This window comes from Dipodomys spectabilis, unplaced genomic scaffold (genome assembly GCF_019054845.1).
Source record: "Dipodomys spectabilis isolate Male_0828 unplaced genomic scaffold, ASM1905484v1 ptg000030l, whole genome shotgun sequence".
NCBI classification, from domain to species: Eukaryota; Metazoa; Chordata; class Mammalia; order Rodentia; family Heteromyidae; genus Dipodomys; species Dipodomys spectabilis.
Genome location: NW_024870707.1, coordinates 7,321,777 through 7,341,556, shown reverse-complemented (window position 1 = coordinate 7,341,556; position 19,780 = coordinate 7,321,777). Strand labels below are relative to the sequence as shown.

Below are 19,780 nucleotides of genomic sequence, written 5' to 3'. Positions count from 1 at the left end.
CCGCTCTGGCCTGCAACGTGTCTGTCTCTGGGGCGGAGGCAGCGGCAGTGGAGTTGGCTGCGTGCGGGTGGGGGCTCGCCGTCTCTCAGCTTGTGTCGGTCTCTGTTGTCGCTCTCTGCTCCGCTCCTGACGGGCCGCCCCAAACCTCAACATGTCGTACAACTATGTGGTAACGGCACAGAAACCCACCGCCGTGAACGGCTGCGTGACCGGTGAGGCTGCCAGGGCCTGAGGCGACCCTGCTAGAGGAGGGAGCCTGTGGGAACCGAGGCCTAGGGAGGCCCGCGGCCCCGGGCTAAGGGTGGGGGTGAGCGGGCAGGACCGGGCCCCGGGAATGGAAGGCGCTGGCGGCCGCGGAACTTCTCTCGGCCTCTCCGGACCTCCGAGTTGCTGTTTCACTCAACACGCGCCCTTTGGGCCTAAGAAACTGCTGTTGAGGGTCTGAGCCCCCTTTCGTCCTCCGAGGTCACTTGGTCTTCGAGGATGAGGCTGGGCCCACGGGGAGGGACAGCGGAGTCTGGAGTTGTTTGTGTCTCTAGACTGTCCTCGTGTGGTCAGGCGGGGGGCGGGGGTGGAGCAGGGGGAAGGGCGGCAGTGATGGCGACTTTGAGGTTAAAAATTTCCCGTGGGGAATCTAGGGGGCTCGGGAGATGGTGTATTGGTTATACTGTGAGCCCTTTCCGCACTCGCCAAAAGGAGGGAAGTGGAGCACTGTTCAGACCCACCCTTTTGCCTGGGGCTCTGTTGTTTACTTGGAGGGCGCTGAGTGTGTGTGTGAGTGTGTGTGTGTGTGTTGGGGGGGAGAATTGGTTGACTCTACCCTCGGCTGGATTTGTTTATTGTGTGTGCAACAATCCTCAAGGATATCAAGGTCTCCAGTTGGAGAATATTCATCTTGAACTCTCAAACGTGTAGATTTATATACGCAGATCTCATAGTTGGATGTTTATAATAAAAGATAACTTTAATTCCAGAATACAAGTTCTGAGCGCTGCCAGAGGAGCTACGAGTGGTTTCGGTAGATTGCTTGGGAAGGACAAGGGGTGTGGCAAAAATGCAGAAAGCGTTGGGAATTTTCTTCATCTTACCTATTCTCCTCCATGAAAGTTTTGTGAGGGTTTTAGATGAGAACTCCAGCAGCCTCAATCAATTAGTCTGCCACCCTGATAGGAAAGTAAAATTTAATAGTCATCCGGAGAGTTAAAAAAAATCACTATCCCTTCAAAGGACACACTGTTCTTACATGTACGGCCCAGTTTTTCTCATTCTGCAGAGGAAAGCAGTTTTGTTCATGTGTGAAGTGGGATTCTTAGAGATGCTGGGTTTGACAAGAAGGTGGGGTGAGGTTAGTCAAATATGTGAAATAAGTGAGAATTTTGGTAGTCAGTGATGAGATTATTGAGAAGGACTTGGGAGGCCTTTTCTGCTGCTTCAACAGTTAGAGGATCTGCTCTTTCAGGACATTTTACTTCAGCAGAAGACTTGAATCTGTTGATTGCCAAAAACACAAGATTAGAGATCTATGTGGTCACTGCAGAGGGGCTTCGGCCAGTCAAAGAGGTGGGCATGTATGGGAAGATTGCAGTCATGGAGCTTTTCAGGCCCAAGGTAAGTGTTCCCAGTGGAGACAAGCAGTGAAAGATCTGTGTGAGTTGTAAACTGTTTTCATATATTATAAATGTCAAATTTCAGTGCACATGCTGATTAAACAAGCTTCATAGAAGTAGGACAGATTCATTGGGAAAAGTTTATCAAGTTTGGTTTCTTTAGGAAAGGAGACGTAAAAGCAGTTTGTAATATGGGTCTATTGCTTAATGATTGAGAGGGTAGGCTGTAAAGTGGAGTGAGCCTAGCTTCATTATTAATTCTCACTTTAGGTGTTACTGTAATTGTTGATTTCCCCTCCCCCGTTTGTTTTTTGCTTTAGTTTTTGTTTATTGTTTTGGTGTTGGGGCTTAAGCTTAAGGCTCGGTGCTGTTCTTTAGCTTTCTTTCTTTTTTTTTTTTGGGGTCCAGTCATGGGGCCTGAACTCTGGGCCTGGGCGCTGTCCCTCAGCTCTTCAGCTCAAGGCTAGCACTCTACCACTTGAGCCACAGCGCCACTTCCGGCTTTTTTCTTTTTCCTTATGTGGTGCTAAGGGATCGAACCCAGGGCCTCATGCATGCAAGGCAAGCGTTCTACCACTGAGCCACCTTCCCAGCCCCTGTTCTTTAGCTTTTTAGCTCAAGGCTGGGGTGCTACCACTTGAGCCACATCTTTACTTCTGGCTTTTTTGGTAGTTAATTGGAGATAAGAGGCTTGGACTTTCCAGCCAGAAATGGCTTCAAATTGTGATTCTCAGATCTCAGATTCCTGAGTAGCTAGGATTACAAGCATGAACCATTGGTGCCTGGCTAATATTTCCTGTTTGTGAGTAGGAATAACTAATAAAAACCAATCCTCTGGATAACCTAGAAGATGAAATGATTCAACTACACGTGGGCTAGCACGTTAACAAGAAGTGTTAATATGAGTGAAATTTTAGTCCTTTTTGTAATTGTTTTTATCCACCACATTGCTCCATTATATCTTAACTGAATCTGACCAGAAAACAGTGGGTTCAATACTTTGACCAAAACACTCATGTTTTTAGGTCAGTGTTGAGAAATTGCAGGTTCATTTTAGCTTTCATTGTAATTACCATATTTTTTTCTTTCAAGTACTTGGAGATTAGTGGGTACATTGCATTCATTTTTCAGAATTTGAATGGAATGATTGAGATTAGCCTGGGATCAACATAGATGAAGACAAAGTAAATCCAGCAGAGAGATGGAGAATCATGATAATGAGGACTAGATGTTTTCCAGCTGCAGTTCTGGCCTTTTGTACATACCCTTAGGGTACATACTAAGTACACGCAACCATGTATTTCTCTTTAGGGAGAAATTTGGAAAGTCTTAAAGAGCTTTGCATGCTTAAAGAATGATGTTTAAAGGCTGGACAGGTTGTTCCTGTTTTTGAAAGAACCTCTTTTGATTTCCAGGGGGAGAGCAAGGATCTGCTGTTTATCTTGACAGCTAAGTATAATGCCTGCATCTTGGAGTATAAGCAGAGTGGAGAGAGCATTGATATCATTACACGAGCCCATGGCAATGTCCAGGTGAGGTGTTACTTCAGGCTGATCAGAGTTTTCCAGGTAGGACTATTGTGGTTCAACCAAGAATATTGAAGGGCTAGAGTCTGACACTAAGGGTCTGAGCCATTCAGATAGTCCAAGAGGCAAGCGATATACTTACGATTCCATTGTTAGAGCAAAAAAAAGAATGTACTGACAAGTGGGTTTCCTGGCTTGTCATGTAGAGGTTATAGGTTTTACTACTTACAGAATTGGCCTGAGAAAGTGGTGCCACTTGTCCTCTGTTACTGGGTTGAGATTGAGGTTCTTCCCTAATTTGAGTTTTGTTTCTTAGGATCGTATTGGCCGCCCCTCAGAAACTGGCATTATTGGCATCATTGACCCTGAGTGCCGGATGATTGGCCTGCGACTCTATGATGGTCTTTTCAAAGTTATTCCACTGGACCGTGACAATAAAGAGCTCAAGGCATTTAACATCCGCCTGGAGGAATTGCATGTCATCGATGTCAAGTTCTTGTATGGTTGTCAAGCACCTACCATATGCTTTGTCTACCAGGTACTGGATCTGGAGAAGAGGAGAAAGTATGATTTGGGATGGTGGGATGGGTTTTTTCATTTGATGGTGTGGTAGTAGGTATGTGTGTGTCCTAAAACATTTCGAACGACAATTAATCTGGGTCAGATTTTGGCTGCTCTCAAGTGCAGTAGTGGTTATTGTGGAGACAACAAGCTTGCTTGGATTTGTAGCGGGTTTTAATCCTGAGATTACACTCTGATTGCAGGCCCTGGAGATTTTATATAGGTGACCCAGTTTATACTTTGTCTAAGTCTCTCACTAGCATGCTCTGGGATTATAAACACTTAGCTGTAGAGAAACGATCTAGAACTTGCCTTTACAAGCAAAGAGAAAATGTCTTGGCAATGCTCTGTTTGTTTCTCCTAAAAAGAAGTGAGGCTTGCAATTTGTCTAGCACTCACTTTCTGGTGACTTGCTGGCTCTTGACTTCTATTTTAGTCTGTGCCTGAAGTTTTAGCATTGCTGATCCTGGGCAGCTGTTCTCTGGTCCAAATCTGCTAAGGGTGTGGGGCGGGGCTATGGAGCTGAGGACATGCCACTACCTTGGTAGAATCTTCTTTTTTTTTTTTTAATTTAATTTTAAGTAGTTGTACAATTGGTAAAATCTTAACAAAAGGTTGGGCAGCGTGAAGTCATCTCCCTTGCACATGGTTGAATAAATGATGGAAGGAAATAATGGTCCAGTTCTCTGTAGAGTAGTAGAACGTGTGGGCATATAAACACTTCTACACGCTGTGTAAGGTTTTGGAAATCTTTGTATGTTTCTCCATGTTACTGCAAGTGCTGTAGTCCTGAGGCTGGTTGGAATAAGGGTCATTTGAATGAAATTGTAATTAATTTAGGAGATTAGATCTTGTTAGCTATCAGAGCCGGAAAAAAAAAACCTTTGGATTTCTCTCCTTTTTTCAGTTTAACTATTAGATCATGAAAACACTGCTATTGGCTAGGCAGGCACTGTCTGTTCCCAGCTTAGGGCTGCTAGTTCTGAACATTCTTCATTTCTGTGAGTGTATAATGGAGGCCCAAATCTACCTTCACTTGAACTTTTTGTGAAGATGGGTCTTTCCTCATTGGTGGTGATATCTTTTTATCAGCTTTAAGTGAAGTGACTGTCTTTCAATAAGATGAACATTTAGTTACCTCCCATGTGAAAGGTACTCAAGCTAAGTGCATCAGGAGCTGTCACAGTGATTGAGATGTGGTCACTGCCCTGAAACACATTGTTGAATTCCTTCCATCATTATGTAGATTCTGATCTGGGCTTTGTTGAAGCCATCTTCCATTCGCTGAATGTAGTCTTCTCCCTGTGCCTGTTCTTTAGCCTCTAAAAGGTGACTTTGGCAGCCCCAGGACTGACGTGAGTCATGGTTCCAAAAAAGGAGGGGAAGAGTCACGATTCAGAAAAAGGAGAGGAAGATGGTGGTGTCAGTGGCAGGACTGAAGGGTTTTGACTACTGTAACAGGAGCGATAAGTTCTCTTCTCCCTACCTTTACCCCTTCAGAATGCTTTTAAGAATTGTGTCCAACAATTTTTAAAAATCTCTAAGATTTAACTTCTCAGTGTGTTTTTCTCTCTAGCTATTTTCAAAGTTCCTTGAGGGTGAGGACAAACACATATGCACACTGTGTTTCTTATAGTGGGTAGTGCAGTGTGACAGATTTATTTTTCTATTTAAACCTTTCTGGTTGGTTGAATTCTTAGAGGCAGTAGATCTCAGATGATGGCAGTCTACTTAGAAATTAATCCCTTGCTCAGCAGGTGACTGTCAGTATCCTGATAGATAAGGAGCAGAAAGATTGACTTGACAGGACTGTCATCCTGGGAGGTGTGGCTTGTCCCTTTCCTGATTCCTTTAGCCTAAGTCATCTTAAGGGCTAACCATCCCACTTTTTCCTTCCAGGACCCTCAGGGGCGGCATGTAAAAACCTATGAGGTGTCTCTTCGAGAAAAGGAATTCAATAAAGGCCCTTGGAAACAGGAAAATGTAGAAGCTGAGGCTTCCATGGTGATTGCAGGTTAGTTGGATTTTAGGGAATTTGCCTCCCTCAGGTCTGAGCCAGTTCCCTTTCTTACCATCTCTGCCTTTCAGTGCCCAGAGCTTGGTAATATCAGGCTTGTGCAGTTTTTCTCTCTGTCTCTCTAGAAATGGCTTGCTTTTGCCTTTTCCATTTTTGCCTTAGGATTTCTGTTTTTGCTACTTTTCCCAAAAGCATAATACTGCTTTTACTTGAGGTGCCAGGATCAACTGTCAGACATTGACATATATTTGTAAAGGGGTGTATGGAGATGAGTGTCATTTTATTATTAGGTACAACATTTAAAAAAACTGAAGGGGGGCAGGGGGAGATGGGAAGGGATGGGAAGGGGAAACAAAGGAGGAGGCAACAATGCTTGATAAGAAATGTACTCATTATCTTGCCCATGTAATTGTAACCCCTCTGTCGGTATTTTCACAATTAAAAAAAAACAAAAACTGAAGGGGCTCATTAGAGCTTACCTCATCTGATGACTTTCACAGATGAGGAAACAGGCCAGCAGGACTTGCCCATGCCTACCTGTAAACAGCAAAACCTGGGCTAGCTTCAAGGTCTCATCGGTCCTTTTCTTATACTAATTCCCCTATACTATGCTACCTCCCTTACCCAGTTGAGAAGTTCTAAAGCTCCTAAGAGAAAATTGATTCTTTTAAGTAATATTAATAATGGGGAAAATTAAGCTACAGAAAAAGAGTTGAGACATGGAGAAAGAAGTAAAAGCTTGTGGCTCAGCAGTAGAGAGTACCTACCACCAAAAAATAAAAATAAAAATCCAACATATAAATAAATAAAAGCTGCTGGGCATTGATAGCTCACTCCTGTAATCCTAGCTACTTAGGAGGCTGAGATCTGAGAATCATGTTTCAAGGCCAGCCTGGGCAAGAAAGTCTGTGAGACTCTTAACCTCCAGTTAACCAGCAAAAATTCAGAAGTAGAGGTACGGCTCAAGTAGCAGATGATCATCATTACATGAAAAAGCTAAGTGAGAGTGTGAGACCCTGAGTTCAAGTCCCAGTACCTGCACAAAAAAGAAAAAAGCATAAAAGCTTTCATTAGAAAAAGCCAGTTTAGGAGAGAAAATGGGGAGAATGCACATGAAATAATTCCCCATTGTGTGAATGCCAGTATACCAAAAGAGTGAGAGTTAAAAAAAAAAATAACCAGGTGTCTGTAGTCCAGCAATTAGGAAGCTGAGGCAGGGGGACCGCTGGAGTTTAGTTTGAGACCAGCCTCAACAATATTGCAAGACCAGTTAGTTGGGTGAGGGTTGTAGATCACTGGTAGAGTACTTGTTTAGCATTCACAAGATCTTGCTTTTCATCTCTAGTACCATTAAACAAAAAATATCAAAACACCTATCTACTGGATTAGTTAATAGCTAGTCTAAAATGTCTTTTTCTTTTTTTTTGGGGGGGGGGGGGTGTCTGGTCATGGGGCCTGAACTCTGGGCCTGGGCGCTGTCCCTCAGCTCTTCAGCTCAAGGCTAGCACTCTACCACTTGAGTCACAGCGCCACTTCTGGCTTTTTTCTTTTTGCTTATGTGGTGCTGAGGAATAGAACCCAGGGCCTCATGCATTCAAGGCAAGCACTCTACCACTGAGCCACCTTCCCACCTCAACTAGTCTAAAATTTCTAAGATCAGTCTCTTGGGCTTTGATAGCCTTTATAAAATAATGATTACCTTAAAGTTTGCCTCCAAGTTAATTGGATCAGTGTCCTTGCTGCCTCTGTTTTGGTATGTCCAAAGTGCTGAGCCTTCTAATGCTGCTGTCTCTCCCTTGCAGTCCCAGAACCCTTTGGAGGGGCCATCATCATTGGACAGGAGTCCATCACCTATCATAATGGTGACAAATACCTGGCGATTGCACCTCCTATCATCAAGGTGAGCAATAGTCTTTACGTTTTCCTTTATCTTTTCTTTCCTTAATCTTATCTTACTTCCCTCTTTCTCTCCAATTGTTAGGAGAATCACAGATGTCTGTCACACTGTATAGACATTGTGCAAAAAACACTGGTTTTTTATGGGGCACACAGATCAGCCTGGTTTTCTGAACAATGTCTTGCTTGCAGTCAAAGTAGATTGATCCTTTTGAAACGTTGTTAGGGACAACTTAACGAAGGGGAGATTTGGGGTGTGAATATAGCTTGATGGTAAGAGTACTTTGCCTAGCATTCATGAGGCTTTAGGTTTGGTCCCCAGCACCATAAAAGGAGGAAAGTTTATTAAACATAGTTTTTAGCACTCTCTCATGCTCTCAAGACAGCTAATATAGCGATAAATTATGTAGCTTTTATAAAGACATTTAAAGATTAGTCATGAAAATTTCAAGCTTCAATTTGGGTCATGAAAAACCTCCAAAGCTTCATTTTACTTGTATTTATTGAGAATAAAGAGTAAAACTGGTAGCATTAGTGGTAGGAAATGAGGAGTCATAGTGTGGATAAGTAACAAAACCTGTGCTGGCATTCATGGTCTAGTGGATACTTGTTGTAGCTGTGTGTGTGCACACACATGTGTATATGTATACACATATGCACACACATCAATCCTGGGGCTTGAACTCAGGGCCTAGGTGTTGTCCTTTAGCTAGCACTCTTATTACTTGAGCTCTGCTTCCTGCTTTTTGCTGGCTGATTGGAGATGAGAACCTCATGGGCTTTCCTTCCTGGGTCGGCATCAAACTGCTGTCCTCAGATCTCAGCCTCCTGATTATGAGATTATAGACCTGAGCCACTGGCAGACCTATTTCTTTTTTTTTTTTTTTTTTGGGTCCAGTCATGGGGCCTGAACTCTGGGCTTGGGCACTGTCCCTCAGCTCTTCAGCTCAAGGTTAGCACTCTACCACTTGAGCCACAGTGCCACTTCCGGCTTTTTTCTTTTTGCTTATGTGGTGCTAAGGAATCGAACCCAGGGCCATGCAAGGCAAGCACTCTACCACTGAGCCACCTTCCCAGCCCTGGCAAACCTATTTCTAATGGAACAGTTATAAGTGCTTCTTTTCCCATCTGCCATGTACATGTACCTGCGTGCATGCGTGTGTGTGTGTGTGTGTGTGTGTGTGTGTGTTCATGCGTGTGCGTGCACATAGGTGTATATACATCATCTAGGACCTTGTGCTTGCTAGGCAACTGACACTGAGCTCTCTCCCCAGCTGCCAGATTTCTATGTGTTTTTTGTTTTCCATAGAATAATGTGTGAGATAACGCTTAAGGCATTTTGAAAATTGCTTTTTTTTTTTTTAAGGCTGTTTTGAAAATTGCTTTCATAGTAAAGTCTGCCCACTGTCTCTCTTGTCCATACATGATTGAATTCATTGCCAGTGAATTAGCTGGGTTTGGTGAAGAGCATGACTGTCAGGGTTTACTTTCTGATTTGGAAGATGCTGACCATAATTACTGTGCCCTCATGCTTGGCAGCAAAGCACAATTGTGTGCCACAATCGTGTGGACCCTAATGGTTCCAGATACCTGCTGGGAGACATGGAAGGACGGCTTTTCATGCTGCTGTTGGAGAAGGAGGAGCAAATGGATGGCACTGTCACACTCAAGGATCTCCGTGTAGAACTCCTCGGAGAGGTAGGGCTTGTCCCTGCTCCTGTGCCTCATTTGAGCTGTCTGGTGATCTTAGGTGTGTAGTTCCACACTATTATTCTGGGAATTATGTTGTTTGACTGTTGATCATTTTGTGGAGGTTGAATTTTCAATGGCTTAGATGTAAGAATCCATAGGTTGTGGGGATATAAAGTAAGGGAAACAGCTAGGAATGGTGGTGTATGCCAGTTATGTCAGCACTTGGGAGCTGAGTCCAGGGAATTTAAGGTCAACCTGTGCTGTATAGTGTGATACTCAAGAACCCAAGAAAAGGCAGGAGAGGTAGGAAAACAATAATACAATTTGGAATTAAAGTTTGTTTCTAACAAACAATACTTATGCAGTGACCTTTAGAAATTTCTAATTATTTTTGTGTAGCCTGGAAGTATTGACATTGAGATTAAAGTTGTTGTTTGTAGAAGGCACATGCAAGGTAAGTCTTAGATTTTTCTGACTGAAGGAATGTGGTTCACAGAGAATCATGAACTTCAGGGACAGTTGCTTAGTGTGACCTGAGGATTTAAAATGGCTGCAGAGGATTGTCAGCAGGTGGCAGAAGCAGGGCAGGGGTAGGAAAGGGGTCATCTGGAAATGGACACTTGGTGGTACACCTCTGGAGTCTGCCCTGTGTGTCAAAGTCCATGTAGGGTCCAGTTTGATTTCTCTTATGTGCCAATTTTTTTCCAGACCTCCATTGCCGAGTGCCTGACTTACCTGGATAATGGGGTGGTGTTTGTTGGGTCTCGCCTTGGTGACTCCCAGCTTGTGAAGGTGAGGAGACATCTTGTTTCTGGCTTCTTTTCCTCATGTTTCTTCACAGATTGCTTCTGTGTTTTATGCCTCATAACCTCGTTTATCTGCATCTTATCCCTGACCAGCTCTTTGTCTTAATGGTTCTTCGGCAAATGTGCCAGGCAAGGTAAGGTGAGAGGTGCTGTGAATTTAATGATGAATAATACCCAGCTTCCACCCTCGGGTAGATCATAGTCTAAAGTGATGGAACTTTCCCCTTTAGAATATGAAAACTCTGGACTTTATGTATAGAAAAACACATTTTACACTAGTTTTTAAGAATCTACTGTTTCTCTGAACCCATGCATGGGACTCTAGGTTAAAACTTGCTGACTGGTTAGTAGGTCCATTGTGGAATAATCATGTTCCTTAGTCAATAGTTCCCTTTTAGAAGCATCTTGAAGCATAAGAAGGGGACAGAGCTAGCAGGATGGAAATTTGCTTGAGAGTGATATACATCTCTTTAGGGTTAGTCTTTTAGGGGCATTGTGGGACTAACATTGTTCTTTCTTTTTAGCTCAATGTTGATAGCAATGAGCAAGGCTCCTATGTTGTGGCCATGGAAACCTTTACCAATTTAGGACCCATTGTGGATATGTGTGTGGTGGATCTGGAGAGACAGGGGCAGGGGCAGGTAAGAGGGTCATGTGGAAATGCCTGATTGATACCTGTTCAAATTGTCTGCCTTGTCTGGCTTACCTAGAGTGGGGAATACACACTGAATGTACTTTTAAGACCCTTGTTCCCCAATCCTAGTGATATAGGAGAACTGTGACACACACACATGCACACAATCACAGTCACACAATCTGTAATCCCATAAGTACTGTTAGAATGATTCTTGGCTATCTAACGGGGAACTAAGAGTCATTTGCCCATAGTAATCTAATAAATAGCCAGAGCCTGTGTTTTTTCTAGTAAATGAGGTTCCAGTATCTAAGTAAGTTTACTAGGAACACTGATAGGAGATTTTGTTTCTTGACTAGAACATCCTATCTGCTTGGTAAAGCCAAAGGCCTTTGGAAATCAACCTCTGCTGGGTCTGCATCCTCAAATTCAGTTCCAGTGAGGGTCCGGGGAATTAGGGCTGCCTAAATTTCCTGAACAGGGTATTGAGAAACCTTTTTTCTACTTGCAGCTGGTCACTTGCTCTGGGGCCTTCAAGGAAGGTTCCTTGAGGATCATCCGGAATGGAATTGGAATCCATGAGCATGCCAGCATTGACTTACCAGGCATCAAAGGTAGCCTTTTGGTAGACAAAAGATGCAGATTTCACTTTTGTGACTTTGGCCTTTGACTTTGTTACATGTTGTGAAGGCATGTTGATAGGAGCTAGTAGAAAACAGATAAATGAAGAACAGGATAACCCATAATGATAGGTTATATGTAGAAACTTAAGCATATTTTAAAATAGTACAAAAGAAAACATAAAAAATACTGTTGATAAAACCTGAATATTGGAAGCTGAGCAAGGTGGCTCACACCTGTAATCCTAACTACTCAGGAGACTGAAATCTGAGGATTGCGATTCAAAGGTAGCCGAGGCAGGAAAGACTGAAACTTATCTCCAATTAACAACCAGAAAACTGGAAGTGGCGCTGTGGTTCAAGTGGTAGAGTGCTCACCTTGGGCTGAAGAGCTGAGGGACAGTGCCTAGGCCCCCAGCCGACCAAAAAAACCCAACCCCCCAAACACCTGAGTATTGTGGGAGAAGCTTAATGTTTATATAAGGGAACACTGTTAGCTAATTCAGAAGACATGATGGACTGAATAAACTAGTTGCAATTCATCTTACAGACAAAAGCCCAGAACTTTTAAATGGGTATACCAAGCACCCTTGTTTTTGACCAGTCCTGGGACTTGAACCTTGGGCCTGGCCAGGTGCTCTACCACTTGAGCCACACCTCCACTTGTTTTTTTCTGAGTAGTTTATTGAAAAGTGTCAGGCTTTTCTGCCTGGGCTGGCTTCAAACCACAATCCTCAGATCTCAGCCTCCTGAGTAGACCGGACCCCAAAAAAAAAAAAATTACTGGGACTGAGAATGTGGCTTAGTGGTAGAGTGCTTGCATAACACACATGAAGCCCTGGGTTTTATTCCTCAGTACCACATAAACAGAAAGAGCCAGAAGTAGTCCTGTGGCTCAAGTGGTATAGCGCTAGCTTTGAATTATAGAGGTGAGGGACAGTGCCCAGGCCCTGAGTTCAAGCATCAGGACTGGCAAAAAAAAAAATAAAAATAATAATACTATTCCTTTTTTGGGGGGAGGGGGGGAGGAGTGTCAGTCATGGGGCTTGAACTTAGGGCCTGGACGTGACTGAGCTCTACTGCTCAAGTCTAGTGCTCTACCACTTTGAGCCACAGCTCCAGTTCTGATTTTTAGGTATTTAGTTGGAGATAAGAATCTTGAGGACTTTCTTGCTTGGGCTGGCTTCAAACTATGATCCTCAGCTGGCAATAATACTTTTTTTTTTTTTTTGGTTATGGGGCTTGAACTCTGGTGGTTAATTGGAGATAAGCATCTTATGGACTTTTTCTGCCTGGGCAGCCTTTGAATGGAGATCCTCAGATCTGTTTCCTGAGTAGCTAGGATTATAGGTGTGAGCCACCAGTGCCCAGCTAGTAATACCATTCTTTTTTTTTTGGGGGGGGGGGGGTGGGGTCCGGTCATGGGGCCTGAACTCTGGGCCTGGGTGCTATCCCTCAGCTCTTCAGCTCAAGGCTGGCTCTCTACCACTTAAGCCATAGTGCCACTTCTGGCTTTTTTCTTTTTGCTTATGTGGTGCTGAGGAATCGAACCTAGGGCCTCATGCATGTAAGGCAAGCGCTCTACCACTGAGCTACCTTCCCAGCCCAGTAATACCATTCTTTACTGGCAAAAATACCATTCTTCACTAGCTGATCCAGATCCCAAAGTTGAGGTCACTTGTTTGTAAGCTAACAAGTACCCTCTCTTTGTTGAAGGGAATTTGGCAACATCAAATGTTGGTTTCCATGTAAGGCCAGCAGCCTTACATGGTGTCTATTCCACCTTTGACCTTCATATGCATAGAGATACAAGTACAAGTTTATCCCTGCCAGTATTGGGTGTATAGAAAAATAGTAAAAAATTGATGGAGGATGCTTCCTAATGAGTCTGCATAATTGTACTGTGCAGGTACAGACAAGGAAATGTCATATTCTGATAAGGGGTCCAACATGAGTTGTTGAGTGAAAAAGTAAGGTGTAGAACAGTCATTATAATAGACTGTTTGTTAGCTATTTGCTTGTAATACAATATTTAGTTCCTTAAATTACTCCCCAAAAACAAAACCCAAAATGGTGGAAAAAAATACTTAATATTTATTTAAATGATAGGTTAGAGGTATAAGTGTTGGGGCTTACTAATTATTTAGATGATGGATTGGAGGTAGAAGTGTTGGGGCTTAAGATTTCTGTGTGTACTGTTTGTGTGTGTGTACTGTTTGTGTGTGTGTGTGTGTGTGTGTGTTTTGTGGGGGGTGGGGTACCTATCCTAGGGCTTGATATTAGTGCTTAAGCACAGCCCCTGAGCTTTTTTGCTCCAGATTTAGCACTATCATTTGAGCCACAGCTCCACATCTGGCTTTTTAGTGGTTAAGTGGAGATAAGAGTCTCATGGACTTTTCTGTTTGGGTTAACTTAAAACTGCGATCCTTAGATTGCAGCCTCCTGAGTAGCTAGGATTACATATGTGAGCTGCTGGTACTTGCCTCATGTGTAGTGTGTGTGTGTAGTGTGTGTGTGTGTGTGTGTGTGTGTGTGTGTGTGTGTGTGTGTGTGTGTGTGTGTGTGTGTGTGTGTGTGTGTGTGTGTGTGTGTGTGTGTGTGTGTGTGTGTCATTCCTAGGGCTTGAATTCAGGGCCTGAGCACTGTCCCTGAGCTATTGTTCTCAAGACAAGTGCTCTACCACTTGAGCAAAGCTCCATTTTCAGATTTTTGTTAGTTAAGTAGAGATCAGAGTCTCGTGGATTTTCTTTCCTGGGCTGGCTTTGTACTACAATCCTCAGATCTCAGCCTCCTGAGTAGCTAGGATTACAACATGAGCTACCGACCTCTGGCCTTTTTTTTTTTGGTCGGTCATGAGCCCGAACTCTGGGCCTGGGCCCTGTCCATGAGCTTCTTTTTGGCCAACACTAGAACTCTACCACTTGAGCCACAGGGCCACTTCTGGCTTTTTCTGTTTATGTGGTGCTGAGGAATTGAACCCAGGGTTTCATGCACGCTAAGCAAGCACTCTACCATTAAGCCACTTTCCCAGCCTTTTTAATTTTTAAAGTGTTATTGTAAGGGTGATTATATAGAGTTGTTACTGTCTCATAATGAGTTTTAGGTAATGAGTTCATTGCTCTTTGGACAATGCTAACCTTCCTTCTCTGCGTACTATTTATTTATTTATTTTGGGTCCGGTCATGGGGCCTGAACTCTGGGCCTGGGCGCTGTCCCTCAGCTCTTCAGCTCAAGGCTAGTGCTCTACCACTTGAGCCACAGCGCCACTTCCGGCTTTTTCTTTTTTGCTTATGTGGTGCTGAGGAATCGAACCCAGGGTCTCAGGCATGCAAGGCAAGCGCTCTACCACTGAGCCACCTTCCCAACCCCCCCCCCCCCCCCCCCGTGTACTTTTTTTTGGGGGGGGGTCTGGTCGTGGGGCCTGAACTCTAGACCTGGGCGCTATCTCTCAGCTCTTCAGCTTAAGACTAGTGCTCTTGAGCCACAGCACCACTTCCCGCTTTTTTCTTTTTGCTTATGTGGTGCTGAGGAATCGAACCCAGGGCCTCAGGCATGCAAGGCAAGCGCTCCACCACTGAGCCAATTTCCCAGCCCCCCCTGTGTACTTTTTAAAAATAAGATTGAACCCAGAGCCTTCCATATTCTAGTTAAGTTCTCTGCTACATCTCCCATCCAGTAGAATTAGCGTTTGAGTCATGGAAGTATATTGAAATCAAAATAACAGTGTAGAATATTAGGTTTAAAGCATCTTAAAATCTCTAGCTTCTTCAGAGTTTTAAAGCCAGGAAGGGATAGGGAGGGATTTAGCTCAGGACTTGAACTCCAAAGTTCCTGTTTTTCAATGGCCTGGGCTGCACATGCTTAGTGTTAGTTTCTCAGATGCCTCTTCTTCATCAATGTCCCTTGTTCCAGGCTTATGGCCACTGCGATCTGACCCCAGCCGTGAGACGGATGACACTTTGGTGCTCTCTTTTGTGGGCCAGACCAGGTAAAAATGGATTAGGTGTCAGCTGTAAGTGTGGGGTGAAGGAGAAGGGGTAGAGAAACTGGCCCCAGGCTAACTTAGGCCTTCCTCTTGCTTCAGAGTCCTCATGCTAAATGGAGAGGAGGTGGAGGAAACTGAACTGATGGGTTTTGTTGATGATCAGCAGACTTTCTTCTGTGGAAATGTGGCTCATCAGCAACTTATACAGGTAATGGATGAGAACCAGGCACACTTGACCATTTACTTGAATTTGACCTAGAATGTAGTAGACAGTGCTATTGGATTTTTAAACCAGTCAGTTTTTATGCCACTGAGATTAGAAATTCTAGGGTGAAAAAAAATTCATTCATAGAGGCCATAACTGAGGTTTGAGCTCAGGGCTTTGTGCTTGCTAGGCATGTGGTGTACCACTGGAGACAGGCTTCCACTCCAGGGAAACAAATTAAATTACCTGATACCCTCTTATAGGTAACAACTCATAACTTTGCAGTTGATCCTTTAACTTTACTTTTTGTCTATAAATATACAAATATATTTATTCACATTTTCTTTTATAAGTAGGACTGTTATATGTAAATATATACTGTATCACATAATATAAATTACATATATTACATATATATGTTTTAAAAAATTTATTTGTTTAGTTTTTGGTCAGTCATGGAGTTTGAACTCTGGGCCTGGGTGCTCTCCCTCACCTCTTCAGCCCAAGGCCAACACACTACCACAGTGCTACTTCCAGTTTTCTGGTAGTTAATTGGAGATAAGAGTTTCACGGATTTTTTCCTGCCCAGGCTGGCTTTGAACTACAATCCTTAGATCTCAGCCTCCTGAGTAGCTATAATTGCAGGCATGAGTCACCAACACCTGGTATTATATATATAAAATTTGGATCTTATTTTCTTTTTTTTCTCCTTATTGGTCAGTTGTGGGGTTTAAACTCAGGGACTGGATACTGTCCCTGGGCTCTTTTGCTCAAGGCTAGCATTCTACCACTTGGAGCCAAGGCACCACTTCCTGTTCTGGTGGTTAATTGGAGATAAGAGTCTTACAGCCTTTCCTGCCTGGGCTAGCTTTGAATGGTGATCCTAGATCTCAGCCTCCTGAGTAGTTAAGAATTATAGGCATGAGCCAACAGTCTTCGGTCTTATTTTCACACTAATTATAATCTTCTGAAGTTTTCCTCCTCAGTATAACATTGATATATGTCCATTTGTAAAAATTTGAAAGTACTAAAGAGCACAAAAAATGAGTCATAAGGCTGTGAGTATTGACAGCACTTTGTACCTATTAGCTATAATCAGAGCTCTTACTCTGTGACAATCCTTACTTGATATCTTTCTGTGGTATGTGAGCAGTCTTTGGCTTTTATGATCCACAGAGTTTGATTTCTATGTGTCCTCTCCTCTTTACTCCATAGATCTTTCTAAGTTGGAGTACCTGATGCCCTGCAATTTTTCTGCATTCCTTTCCTCCTCTGCTATTCTTTGCTCTGAGGCCAGAGCCAAAGTCTTCCCAGTGGTGGGCCAGGCACCAGGATTAATGGGCTTTTCTATCTTTTTTATCCACTGGCCATCTCTTAGCCACCACCTGACAGTGGTAGATTGGTAAAAAGCCAGAGGATAAGTCCTGTTTGTGGGATGAGTCCAGATGCTGAGTTCTTGCTTTGTCAGTGTTATCTGAACATTGTTCTGAGCAGCGGCACCAGGTCACCTCACTGTAATTAAAAAGCTTTCATAACTCAGTACTGATGAGTAAGGTGAAAAAGTAGCAGTGATATGAACTAATTTTTTGTTTTATTTTAGTGATAAACTTTTAGCACATATTTCAGGAAGTACGGATGTAACTCAGTGGTTATGTGTGCTTAGCATGCATGAGTCCCTAAGGTTCCAACCTCAGCACCAAAATAAAACATCACCGTTTTGCCACTTTTAGTAAGTACTTAATGGCTTATAGGAAAGAACATAGATCTATTTAAGAGATGTATTTTTAGGGTTCAGAAAACATGGTGGATTGGTGGTCTTAATACTCTTATTGATAGGTTCCATAAGATACAGTTTGAATTGCCCCACTCAGCCTCAATTAGAAGGAAATAGGAGTTCTGTACAGTCTTTCTCCACTCCCAAAGGTATGGAAGCAGTAAGCTTCAGTAATCTTCATGAGTTAAAAATGATACTTATTTTAACAATCATGGTAAAAGTATGTAGTTGACTCCTTATATACATGAATTTCTCATTCATGAATTCAAGTTTGATTGAAGATATTTTGGGGGAAAAATCATGTCTGTGCTTTGTACATGTACAGCTCTTTTTCTTGTCATTCTTTTCTGTTAATAGTATAAAAATACCTATATAACATTTACATTGTTTTAGGTACTATAAGTAGTAAAGAGAAGACTTATATTATACGGGTAGGTTATATATATAAATATATACTGTTTTATATGAGGGCTTGAGCATCCATGGATTTTGGTCTTTGAGGATCCTGGAGCCAGTTGCCTATAGCTGCTGGGTGCTGACTGTATTGGCAGAAGAGGACTTACGTGGCTTATTAGGGCTCCAGGAGGGCACCTTTCCCTTTCTAGATAGATTCTTGAGGTGCTTGGTAATATCTGCTCTTCCTCTAGATCACATCAGCATCTGTGAGGCTGGTCTCTCAAGAGCCCAAAGCTCTGGTCAGTGAGTGGAAGGAACCCCAGGGCAAGAACATTAGCGTAGCCTCCTGCAACAGCAGTCAGGTGGTGGTTGCTGTAGGAAGAGCCCTCTACTACCTGCAGATCCATCCCCAGGAGCTACGGCAGATCAGGTGTGTGTGCTTATCTGCCTACTCGTTGTCCTTTCCTGCTCTGGGACTTTTTTGATTGGATTGGATTGGATTTTGATTGGACTTCTTCCTCTGCCATATTCTTCCTCCTAATTCAGCCACACAGAGATGGAACATGAAGTGGCCTGCCTAGACATCACTCCATTAGGAGATAGCAATGGTTTATCCCCACTTTGTGCCATTGGCCTCTGGACAGACATCTCAGCCCGTATCTTAAAGCTGCCATCTTTTGAACTGCTGCACAAGGAGATGCTGGGTGGAGGTATGTATCATATGGCATCTGGGGTAGGATCAGAGTCTGAACACAGAACACAAACTTAATGTCTCTCTTGCCCACAGAGATCATTCCTCGTTCCATCCTTATGACCACTTTTGAGAGTAGCCACTACTTACTTTGTGCCTTGGGAGATGGTGCCCTATTCTACTTTGGGCTCAATATTGAGACAGGTGAGGAAAGCATTTGAAGCAGTACTCTTTGAAATAGTATTGAGTTGAGCTGAGTTCTCAGCCTCAGTATGCTGCTTCATAACCCAGCTGTTGGTCTGGTTTTTTTTTTTCCTTCTTTCTCCTGACACCATTCTTTGTGTAGGCTTGTTGAGTGATCGTAAGAAGGTGACCTTGGGCACGCAGCCCACAGTATTGAGGACTTTCCGTTCTCTCTCTACCACCAACGTGTTTGCTTGCTCTGACCGCCCCACTGTCATCTATAGCAGCAACCACAAGTTGGTCTTCTCCAATGTCAACCTCAAGGAGGTGAACTACATGTGTCCTCTCAACTCAGATGGCTATCCTGACAGGTGAGCCTCCTTTTCTTTTTTTCTTTTCTTTTTTTGACAGTCGTGAGGCTTGAACTCAGGGCCTGGATACTGTCTCTGAACTTTTTCACTCAAGGCTAGTGCTCTACTACTTGGAGCCACAGAACCACTTCTGGTTTTCTGGTGGTTAATTGGAGATAAGAGTCTTGCCCAAGCTGGCTGTGAACAGTGATCCTCAGTTCTCAGCCTCCTGAGTAGCTAGGATTATAGGCATGAGCCACTGGTACCTGGCTCATTTTCTTTCATTTTCAGCAAGAGTCACTGATGGAGGCTATCATGGTTTTCAAACCTTCCCCCTGCTTATCCCAGTGTCAAAATCAGTAATTAGCAGCAATGAGAATGTAGGACAGAGACTCTCAAACCTGACAGCCTATTAGGAATATTGGAAGCTGTTTAAAAAAAAAAAAAAAAAGTATCTGGGGTAGGAGGTATAGCTCAGTAGCATCAACAGATTGTCGACCAACAGAGTTTTTTGTTTTTTTTTTGAGTCCTCAGATTCCAATTCTGTTGCTCTGAGGTTAGACTGTAAAATGCATATTTCTAAAAACTCTTCAGCTGATTTGGATTATTAGTTGAGCTTTAGAATCCCAGACTTAGTTGTTATTACTCCCCTGAAATGAGGTTCTCAAATGAGGTTCTCAAAATGTGGCTCCAGCCAGCAGCTCCAGCACTACAGGGGCGTGGGGCCAGTGCCCAGCCAATGATTCGCTGACTCTGAAGCACCTGGAACAAGAATCACTGTCCTGCTTAGAGCACCAGTCCTTTGATTTTCAATGTCATTGCACATGAGTTTGTGAA

At 43.3% G+C, this 19,780-nt stretch overlaps 1 protein-coding gene across 1 annotated transcript in view; it reads left to right on the top strand.

The window, feature by feature from the left end:
- The first annotated feature begins 1 nt into the window (after position 1).
- Positions 2 to 19,780, top strand: part of Ddb1 (damage specific DNA binding protein 1) — a 32,155-nt gene continuing 12,376 nt past the window's right edge. Inside the window, exons 1-16 of the mRNA XM_042675862.1 lie at positions 2 to 212; positions 1,460 to 1,608; positions 3,023 to 3,139; positions 3,450 to 3,671; positions 5,594 to 5,708; positions 7,514 to 7,611; positions 9,147 to 9,305; positions 10,008 to 10,091; positions 10,630 to 10,746; positions 11,251 to 11,353; positions 15,272 to 15,347; positions 15,444 to 15,552; positions 17,971 to 18,149; positions 18,266 to 18,429; positions 18,507 to 18,614; positions 18,757 to 18,964. Coding sequence (XP_042531796.1) covers positions 152 to 212; positions 1,460 to 1,608; positions 3,023 to 3,139; positions 3,450 to 3,671; positions 5,594 to 5,708; positions 7,514 to 7,611; positions 9,147 to 9,305; positions 10,008 to 10,091; positions 10,630 to 10,746; positions 11,251 to 11,353; positions 15,272 to 15,347; positions 15,444 to 15,552; positions 17,971 to 18,149; positions 18,266 to 18,429; positions 18,507 to 18,614; positions 18,757 to 18,964 — 2,069 coding nt within the window. The 5' untranslated portion in view covers positions 2 to 151. The remainder of the gene's footprint in view (positions 213 to 1,459; positions 1,609 to 3,022; positions 3,140 to 3,449; positions 3,672 to 5,593; positions 5,709 to 7,513; positions 7,612 to 9,146; positions 9,306 to 10,007; positions 10,092 to 10,629; positions 10,747 to 11,250; positions 11,354 to 15,271; positions 15,348 to 15,443; positions 15,553 to 17,970; positions 18,150 to 18,265; positions 18,430 to 18,506; positions 18,615 to 18,756; positions 18,965 to 19,780) is intronic.